This window comes from Hirundo rustica, chromosome 16 (genome assembly GCF_015227805.2).
Source record: "Hirundo rustica isolate bHirRus1 chromosome 16, bHirRus1.pri.v3, whole genome shotgun sequence".
In the NCBI taxonomy this organism is placed as follows: Eukaryota; Metazoa; Chordata; class Aves; order Passeriformes; family Hirundinidae; genus Hirundo; species Hirundo rustica.
Genome location: NC_053465.1, coordinates 4,763,822 through 4,773,738, shown reverse-complemented (window position 1 = coordinate 4,773,738; position 9,917 = coordinate 4,763,822). Strand labels below are relative to the sequence as shown.

General features: G+C 47.1%; 1 protein-coding gene across 1 annotated transcript; it reads left to right on the top strand.

Annotated features, from left to right (window-relative positions):
• The first annotated feature begins 895 nt into the window (after positions 1-895).
• Positions 896-5,289, top strand: HRH3 (histamine receptor H3). The gene is made up of 3 exons (XM_040080028.2): positions 896-1,130; positions 1,651-1,817; positions 2,664-5,289. Exons 1-3 carry the CDS (start codon positions 923-925, stop codon positions 3,540-3,542), a joined length of 1,254 nt encoding a protein of 417 aa, XP_039935962.1. The 5' UTR covers positions 896-922; the 3' UTR covers positions 3,543-5,289.
• The last annotated feature ends 4,628 nt before the right edge of the window (positions 5,290-9,917 follow it).

The following is a 9,917-nucleotide window of genomic DNA, read 5'->3' as shown; positions in this document are numbered from 1 at the left end:
TGAGGATGTTTCCTCCCCTGCCGCCTGAGCAGGCACCGTGCACAGGGGTTGTACAGAGGTAGGTTACTTCACCCTGCAGAACCACCAGCTGAAACGAGTCCTCGGACAAAAGTTACTCTCTTTAGCTGTGAAGAGTGAAAAAGCAGTGGAAGAAGGAAGAGTTCATCACCTTCCTGGAGCTGGGGCTGGGGGCCCCAAGGACTCCTTGGTTTGCAGACCAAGAATTGCCTGCAGCCCAGCAGCTTTACCTCTTCCTCCTGCTGCCCATGAGGAGCAGAGGCAAGATCATCACCCTCTATGTTCCCCCTGCCCAGGGAGCTCTCCCGGCTGATTAAAAGGCAGATGAAGTTCTGCCTTCACTTCTGTCCATTAAGGCACAAATCCCACGGCAGGAGCGACAAACTCATGGTGGACGCCTTGGAGAGATGCAGGAATGTTGCTGTGCGGCAAGCAAGGATTCTCTGGGAGAACAGAAGGATGCTTCTGAGTTGAGAGGGGAAAGAGGAATGAAGAGATGTTCTAGGGGGCGGCAAGGATACTTTGAGGTAATGCAGTGATGCTCCAGGGAAGGGAAATTGGAGAAGACACTCTGTGAGGATTCAGAGATGCCCTAGGGTAATGCAAGGATGCTTCCAGCTTGAGAGGGGCACGTGTGGATTCTCAGGGACTCTCTGAAGGAATGAAGGGATGTTCTGGGCTAGTTCAAAGATACCCCCCGGGCTGAGAGGATACGCGGGAATGTGCAGACGCCCAGGGACGCTCTCGAGAGCTGCAGAGACGCTTGGGCGGCTTTAGGGCCGCTCCGGGGGTTTGGGGGCTGCTCGGGGGGTACGCGAGGGTTGGGGGGGCGGGAGGCGGGAGCGGGCGGGACGGGGAGGGGCAGCAGCCCCGGGGCGGCGGCGCTGCGGGAGCGGAGCGGGCCATGGAGAGCGGCGGGGCGCTGAACGGCTCCACCGCCGGGAGCCTGGCAGCCGCGGGCACGGCAGCGCTGGGAGCGCTCATGGCCCTGCTCATCGCCGTCACCGTGGCGGGCAACGCGCTGGTCATGCTGGCCTTCGTGGCGGACTCCAGCCTGCGCACCCAGAACAACTTCTTCCTCCTCAACCTGGCCATCTCGGATTTCCTCGTAGGTAATAAAGTGCCGCCCGCCGGCGCGGCCCGGCGGCAACTCGGTGGCGGGGCGGGCAGCGAGCACGGAGCTCCCCCTGGGCTGATCCCCCGGGCCGTGCCTCCACTCCGGCCCCGCTCCTGCCCCCGACACCCTCCCGCTGTCTCCGCTCCCCTCCCGCTGTCCCCGCTCCTGCCCCCGACACCCTCCCGCTGTCCCCGCTCCCCTCCCGCTGTCCCCGCTCCTGCCCCCGCTCCCCTCCCGCTGTCCCCGGTCCCCTCCCGCTGTCCCCGGTCCCCTCCTGCTGTCCCCGCTCCCCTCCCGCTGTCCCCGGTCCCCTCCTGCTGTCCCCGCTCCCCTCCCGCTGTCCCCGCTCCCCTCCCGCTGTCCCCGCTCCTGTCCCCGCTCCCCTCCTACAGTCCCCGGTCCCCGCTCCCCTCCCGCTGTCCCCCCGCCGCTCCCTCCGTTCCCCCCCGGGCACCCGCGGGTCTCCCACGGTGCAGAGCCCGAGCCTGACCGGGAACGGACCGCTCCGCTTGCAGGTGCCTTCTGCATCCCCCTGTACGTGCCCTATGTGCTGACGGGGAGATGGATCTTCGGGAGAAGCCTCTGCAAACTCTGGCTGGTGGTCGATTACTTGCTGTGCACCTCTTCGGTCTTCAACATCGTGCTCATTAGCTACGACAGATTCCTCTCGGTGACAAGAGCGGTGAGTCCTGTAATGGCAGCTGAGAGGGGCATAACTCTCCTCCTGCTTTATTCTCCAGGTTCTCTGCGATAATTAAAAGTTCTTTGAGTTCTTCAGAAATTATGACTCATTCAGCCTGGGAGGCAATAATCATCCACAAATACATAATTCAGCATAATTCCTGGCATAATTCAATCACTTAAGGCTCAGTCCCCGTTGTGCAGGTGTTCCCTTCCCAGGTGACAGGATTGTAGTGTACAAGCAAGCCAGCCAGGTAAGCAGACTTTTAACTAACTTACAAGAGCTTGTTTCGCCCAGGACAAACAAGTGGATTGCAGTCAGACTCACAGCTTCTCCCTGGCTAGCACAGCAGCAGATTGCACTGCCGGCTTTGGCAGGGAACGTGGCGAGGTCTCTGAGTGTGTGGGAGATCAAAATGCTCGGCCTTTTGCAGGAGGTAATGAGCAGTTCACAGGCAGAACTGACCAACTGCTGTTTGCTCGTTCCCTGACTACAAATACAACAGGGATTTAGCCCAGGAGTTTGTCAAGTGCCTCTCCTTGGGACTTACAGGGAGTAGCTGGGGACAGCTCTGGTGGGCGCAGAGAACTGCCAGGCTCCAACCAAGTCAGTACATTTCCACTTAGCAGACACCATATTTTGGAGCTGTAAAATGGATGTTCTAAATCTTCCCTCTAAGAGCGTGGTTTATCTAGCAATTGCTCCTGTTTCCTATGGCATATCAATTTGTTGGACTGCTGGGATATTGCCTAGCAACTTTACCAGAAATGCTAATAGTCCATTTGTGAGGAGCCTCAGCCAGCTGGGGTGTGGGACTGTGTGTAAGAAAAGGCTTTCCTCTTGCAGGTCGCCTACAGAGCCCAGCAAGGCAACACCAGGCAAGCAGTGCTGAAGATGGTGCTGGTGTGGGTGCTGGCATTCCTGCTGTACGGACCTGCCATTATCAGCTGGGAGTACATATCAGGCCAGAGCATCATCCCCACCGGGGAATGCTACGCCGAGTTCTTCTACAACTGGTATTTCCTCATGACAGCCTCCACGCTGGAGTTTTTCACCCCTTTCATCAGCGTGATGTTTTTCAACCTAAGCATTTACCTGAACATACAGAAGCGCACCAAAATGCGCCTGGATGTTTTCCACGAAGTGCACAACCAGTCCTTCACTGAAGAGATGGAAAGGAGCCCGGAGGCAAAGCTTTCTTTGAGATGCTGTAAGTGGGAGCAGAAGGAGTCAGCTGAAACCCTCGACCTCTCTAAGAGCAAAGCTCAAGCAGCAGCCTCCTCTTCCAGCCTGGATGCCAAAGACCTGCTGGCAACAAGTTTGGAGAGCTCCAGGAAACCCGAGTGTTGCAACAAAAAGAGCTGTAAAAATCCAGCCTCCACTCTGTCCTCGGAGAAACGGGTGAAGATCATTTCCCAGAGCACGACTCAACGCTTCAGGCTCTCGAGAGACAAGAAAGTGGCCAAGTCGCTGGCAATCATTGTGGGCATTTTTGGGATCTGCTGGGCACCGTACACTCTCCTGATGATCATCCGCGCTGGCTGCCACGGCCAGTGCATCTCCGAGTTCTGGTATGAGACTTCTTTTTGGCTGCTGTGGATCAACTCAGCTGTCAACCCTGTCCTATATCCTCTCTGTCACTCCAGCTTCAGAAGGGCTTTTATTAAACTCCTTTGTCCCAAGAAGCTGAAGATTCAGCCTCACGACGCCCTTCAGAGCTACTGAATGTGAAGCCAGCCCAGCGTGAGGATGAGAAAAGCTCTGGTTTCCTTCTGCTCTACTGGTGTGGGACTGGAGCTTGTTTCCTTGGGAGAACCCAGGAGCAGTGGTGTGGGGCAGGTGAGGAAGGCAGAAGAGAGCCCACCATTAACTTATTTTAGTTCATCAACAAAAAAATCCCACTGCTAAGGGGGATAAAGGGGTTTATTGACATTAACCACAGGTAGTGAAATTTGTGTCCGCCACTTGTAGGTGCCACAAAAGAGCTCTGCTGCCACCTAGGCAGCCTGAGCAGCACCAGCATTTTGCTCCAATGAAATGAAAACTGAAAAAAAAAACAACCCTAATAAAAATAAATATCTGACTTAAACTACTGCACTAAGCTACAGCGTAGCTGTTGGCAGATCTGATCTTTCTCGTAAATGGGAGCGTGTTTTCCTCACACAGATGATGATGATACAGAAAGAAAAGAACAAACCTCAGAAGGAAAACATCTCATTTATCATTTTTGTTCCAGCAGCCGCAGCCATAATCCGGATCCCTGTTTCATGGGGTGCAATACCTGTCCCTTCCACACCCCAAGAAGGGACAGATCTCTGCCCTAAGGACTTTACAGCCAGGCTCTGAGGCACTGAGCATCTTGAAGCGTGCTGTTGGCAATGCCTGACCCTTCCCTGCTTCAAAACCGCTCTGATTTCCCCTGGGTCCTGCCTCCCAGAGCCCAGTGCTCCCGTGGCAGTGCTTCCCTCCTGCCCGGAGCCACGCCGCAGGAACGAGCCCTGGAACCCCCAGGAAAGGGTTCCTGTGAAGTGTGAAAGGTGCCAGCGCAGTTCCAGCTTCTGCACAGGCTCCACCCTGGCAGCACAAAGACATTTTCAAATCTCTTCTGCAGGATTTTAAAGATACTCTTCTGGCACTGTGTTAGGGAATGACAAGCTCAGAGAGAAGCACATCTTGTGTTGTTTTGTTTTGGGTTTTTTTTATGTTCCTTTTTTTAATGTTCTTTTCAGACCTTTTAAATTTTTCAAGTGTCAGAACTCTTGCATTCTTTCTTTTAAAATGCTTCGCTTCACTGGAGACCTGGGTTGAGCTGATTCAGTCAACACAAACATCAATTCTTTTACTGTTTAATTTTTTTTTTTTTTTTTTTTAAGAGCTGTCAACAAATTACACAGAGAGAGTCCAAATTCAAGAGACCAGGGCTCTAGCCTTGGTCTTACCATTTTATCTCTGCTTCCCATCTCATGCTTCATCACAGTTGCCCATTTGTTCTGCAACCTCTATGGGCACAGAGGCAGTGTGACCAAAAAGCAGATTAATTCCACTGCTGGCACTGCTCAGTGATGTAGTAACACAAATAAGTAATTAGTTGCCATGGCAAATGCTCGTATTTAACAGTATTGCACAGGGAACGTGCAATAAGTCCGAAAACTGCATTTACAAATAGAAACCTAAATGCTGTAAAGTAGCACCCAAAAGCTTATGGTGTTGTGATTGCCAATTACGTTTTGCTGTTGCAAGCAAACTGCTTTTTGGCTGCTGCTATGAGTAAGAGAAAATGCCATCCGACTGTATCTCAGTGATATTTGTCAAGTAGCTCAGTATTGTCATCTGAAGTCAGGTTTTAAATGATGTCTTGTGTATGTGATATTTCAGACTTGTGGCATGTTCTGTCAGTCTGTTATATATGGGTCAAAGTACACCCCTGGCAGTATGAATTGGCAGGATAAATGTTGAGCCTGCTCGTACCTTGCCCTGTGTCTGCTCCCTTCTGAAAACTTCAATAAAGTATTTTTATAAGAAGCTTGCTTAATATTTTATAGTGAACAAGGTGTTGGCGGAAATGATAAAGTCCAGCTGGAAGCAAAACATCTATGGACTTGCCCGAGGAGGCAGATACACAGCACAGAAAAAACCAGCTCTTACTTCTGGTGAGCAGGTTCCTGACAGCCCCTGAGGGTGTGGTGATGCACATCTCTCAATTCTCTCCAGCTTCTGGTCTTTTCCAGAGCATGTTACATGCAGCTGGGATCTGGAGAGGTTACATCAGCAATAACTCATCCTGTAACTTACAAACCCCACTGGTTTACCTAAAAATGACAAAGCCGTAACATGAGCAGAGCACCGGTTTCCAGCTGTGGTTCTCTTCAGTTGTTCTTCGGGAGAGGTGGAACTAGTAGATATTCATTCTGGTAGAAAAGGTGCCTGTTGTGACACCTTCCTTTCCCAGAGGGAAGAAAAGGACATATTTCCTTGTGAGCCTTTTGCCCAGTTATTTTTATGGTCTCTGACCTCCATGTGGGCAGAATTATCTACACTTGGCTGAAAGTAATTTTATTCATTGCTGGATTTTGCAGGGAAGATACTTATATTCCTTGCTGAAATAAGAGCTCTTTCTTTGCCAAATAAAAAGGAAAAATAACTACTTATGCCTGGACATGAGGTCACATCTGAGCCTGGTTTTCATACTGAAAACCTTGGGAGCTGCTCTGAAGCTTCAGAGTAGCTGACGACTAATTAAAGTATGCTTAAAAGAATATTTGAGTTCTGCTGGTTTTCAGTGTTCAGAATACAAATGTCTATATGTATTTGGAAGCGGCAGGGACTAGGGAGCTTCTAGGCATAATTCAAGAGGAATTGTGAAAATGCATAACCACTAAATGAGGCAGAGCTGCTTGTCAACCAGCCCAGCAAAACACCTGTGCATCATTTATTTGCCATATTTGTTAAAAAAAATGCCTCTTTCCTATTGTGTAGGCATAAGCTAATCAGGCAATACCTATTTTCAACAACCATGAAGACTTGCTGTAATTATGAATATGATTCAAATATTTGGGGAAGCACCTAGGCTTCATTTCCACAGCGAAAAGAAACCTGGCTAATTCCAGAGAGAAGCATCCAATTTATGCAGGGAGTGTTGGTAAACAGCATTCACGCAGCTGCAAGTCATGCCAGGGAGCTTTTTGGATGAGTGACTTCCCACGGGATCAGTGTGGAGGTGATGCCAGCTCCCCTCTCTTGATATAAACCTACACTCCATTAACTCGAGGACATAAAGGCTGCCCTAACGAGGTCTGTGGTCTTTTCCTACAGCAGCATCTGCATATCAATAAACGATCAAAAACTCCATTTTTATTTTAGCACAGCTACTTTCATCCTGTCTCTCTAAATGCTTCCTCCCTAATCACCAGTAATGAGAGATCTCTTTACACAGACAGAGGAACTCTGCTCCCGCAGCCTCTCCTCTGGCCCCTCCTCAATTACCATCCCTTATTCGTTCTCTCCAACCTGCAGTTACAGAAATTGCTCCATTGTTCCACAGACCATCACTGAAGCTTCATTAGCTCAAGTGGGAGGCCGGAGAAGAGGGGAGAACGCAAGAAGGAGCTTTTGTTGAAAAACACCTGTCTGTGATAATTAATGAGATTTGCTGGGAGGAAAGGGCCTTGAAATTAGCAAGATGTGATTATATTTTGATTTGAAAGAATGCTAATGGTTTGTAAATGACCATTCATTTTCACAGCAGAACTAGGATGGAAAGACCAGAGGTTAACATCCTTGCGAGAAAGAACTTTAACAATATGATTTCTGCGAGGGGGGATGAATTTTGCACAATGCCAGCTGTGGAGCAGTGGCACCAGCACCACTTTGCAGTACAGACCTGGTCCTAAAAGAGACCTCCTGCACTCTGCAGAACTTGTTCTGCAAATAGATGAGGCACAATAAGGAGTGTTATCTTTCCTTCTGATGTGAGAATTGCAGACAGGCATAAAAACTCTGCGAGCTGCCCTGGATGAGTGCCACAAAAGAGAAAAGCTCTCTCAATTTCTGACACCACAAAGCCAGCCCTTCATGCAAGATTGCACAGATGTTCCTGTGGACAGTAGGGAACTCACAGCACTTCTCTGTTCCCTTAACCTTTAAGTCTCCTCCCTTCCTCCTTACAATTTTCAGTCAATATAGTTGCATTTGCAGGATTAAGGAATTATAGGGGTTCAGGAAAGCAATTAAGAATTCTGCAGGGTGAAAGTTCTTACCTATAACCCAATAGCACCATTTTATTGAGATTTAAAACTATTGTTGACATTTACTTCAACAAACCCACCACCACCTGAGGGAGGAACACTTATGAACATTTCAAAGGGAAAAAACCCAGCTCTGTCCTTGCACTTCTTGTTGTGAGCTCAGGAATGTCAATGACTCAATCAGCACCACTTTTATTGCTAAATATGAATGAGCATTACTTATTTATGAGCCCCACACTTTTACTCCATAATTTGCAAGCTGCTTGCACAGTCTGGGTCTTAATCCAAGTACCAAACATCATAGGTAGAGCTCTGTGTGTACTTCTGTGGGGGAAGAACAAGACTATTTTTCCATTTTTAAAATGCTACAACCTGGTTGTTTTTCTTTTTTTAAAGACTTAGAGGCACTAAGCAGGACCTTTGGCTTGGGTTGTGAAAGCTTCATGACAAAAAGGGAGTTTTTTATATGCAGACCGGACCCACAACTTAAAACATCTGTTCTTTTAAGCCCAAAAATGTGTCTGTGATGTGACACTGGCTTTGGAATTATTTTTAACACAATATCCTAGAATTTAGCAGCACAATTAACACCGAAGGAAAACTGATTGCAAAGTAGTTAATAATCTCATTCAAGATCTCTCTGAACATTCACGAGCAACAAACTCTCTGCTAGGAGGGCAACAACAGTTTTGGCAATTTTTTTAGCTGTTACTTAACAGCTCACACACAGCTTTAGCCTTTAAAAGCTGTTTATTGAAGAACAAACAGTAATGGGAGTTGCATATAAACCCTTGAACACGAGGCTGCAAGTACACCCTGAAGTGTCCATGAATTGAAGGCAGATTGAGAAAACAGAGCAATCATCCTCCATTATGAAAATCATTTATACTTTGTACTCTAAGAAGCACAAATTTAATAGACCACTATGGTTAAAACACCGTTTAATATCTCTGATACAGCTTGTATTCAAAATATACAGGGATAAAATAACATGTGTAATACTTTTATGAAGCCTTTGGCCAGTGCTCTGGGAATGAAGATGTTATCCAAGAGCTTTCATGAAAGGAACAAGATCTTTTGTTGCTGCCATTAAAACTTTTGTTCAAAATGAAGGTTGCAAAGGACTCTATGGCACTGTAGAGGCAGAGGAATGCTGACACACAGGTAATTGCAGAGTAAGGAAAAGACTGAAGTCAAATACAATGACTGTCACTAGAAGAACACAGCACCAGGGCAATACAAAACCTCAGCAGAGGAGCAAAATGCCCAACGCCTCCTTCCTGAAGCTCTCGCTGGGAGGGGCTCATGCAGACAGAAGCCTGCAGAACAGTTCATCTTTATTTCAGAGAGATAAAGAGCTGGAATACTTTAGAAATTCCCCCTCACAAGTCCCATATGCTCCTGTCCTCTACTACAAAGTGACAATTTCAATAATTGAGATAATCTCTGAGAACACAGGGATTATACTGATTTCCTTTGAACAAAACCCAGAAATTCAACCTTCCTCCACTCACCTCTTGAGAGATGCTCCAGCGGTACTGCACAAATGGCTAAAAGATGAGGAAATCAGAAATTTAAGGTTATTATGATTGACTCATCTTAATAACCATGCTTTCACCTCAGTAGTTATTTCACTGAGAACCAGCACTGTGCACCACTTCAGAAAAGTGCTTTCCAGTCACCATTTGTAAATAAGAAATATTTGTAATCAATATTAATCACTCCCAACTGTGGCATAACAAGTTATGAAATCAGAATTGCCTCCTTCACAACAAAAGAACACAGGACATAAATTTTAGTCAGCCTAAATGCCACTTTTACAACAGACTCTGAAGAGGTATTTGTGTGCTGACAGGATCTACCAAATTGCCTTTAAAAAAGCAGACATATTAACTGAAAGACCAGAATGGGCATAGAATTTTCTGAGAAAATCTGAACGAGTTCCTTCTTTATTCAATGACATTTGTGGCCCTCTGCAATTATCTTCTCCATTAATGTATGAGCACTCAGGCTTTCCTGGCATGAAAGAGGGAATATAGCTATTTTTTTAGCTTGAATGTTAACTAAAAGCAAATCTACTCTGCACCTATTCATCAAATGCCCTGGTTAGCTAAATGTGATATCAGTTTTATTTCAGGCTAAATACATTAGGAAAATAACTTCTGTAGCACTAATTTAATTTAGTCTTAACATACAAATCTACAACCATTCCGCTGATCAGTTCATAAGCCACTTCAAGCCATTGAATAACAATTACAAAAATCACTATCTTTGGAACATTTAATTAGTGATAATTACATCAATTAGTAGCACCAGATAGTAAATTGTACACGTTTCACATAGCAATTGTTGTTAC

Bases quoted from the DNA above. Each gene is read 5' to 3' on its own strand.
- HRH3 (XM_040080028.2), top strand. From the start codon at position 923: ATGGAGAGCGGCGGGGCGCTGAACGGCTCCACCGCCGGGAGCCTGGCA. The intron at 1,131-1,650 runs GTAATAAAGTGC...CTCCGCTTGCAG, and splicing joins CATCTCGGATTTCCTCGTAG to GTGCCTTCTGCATCCCCCTG. The intron at 1,818-2,663 runs GTGAGTCCTGTA...TTCCTCTTGCAG, and splicing joins TCCTCTCGGTGACAAGAGCG to GTCGCCTACAGAGCCCAGCA.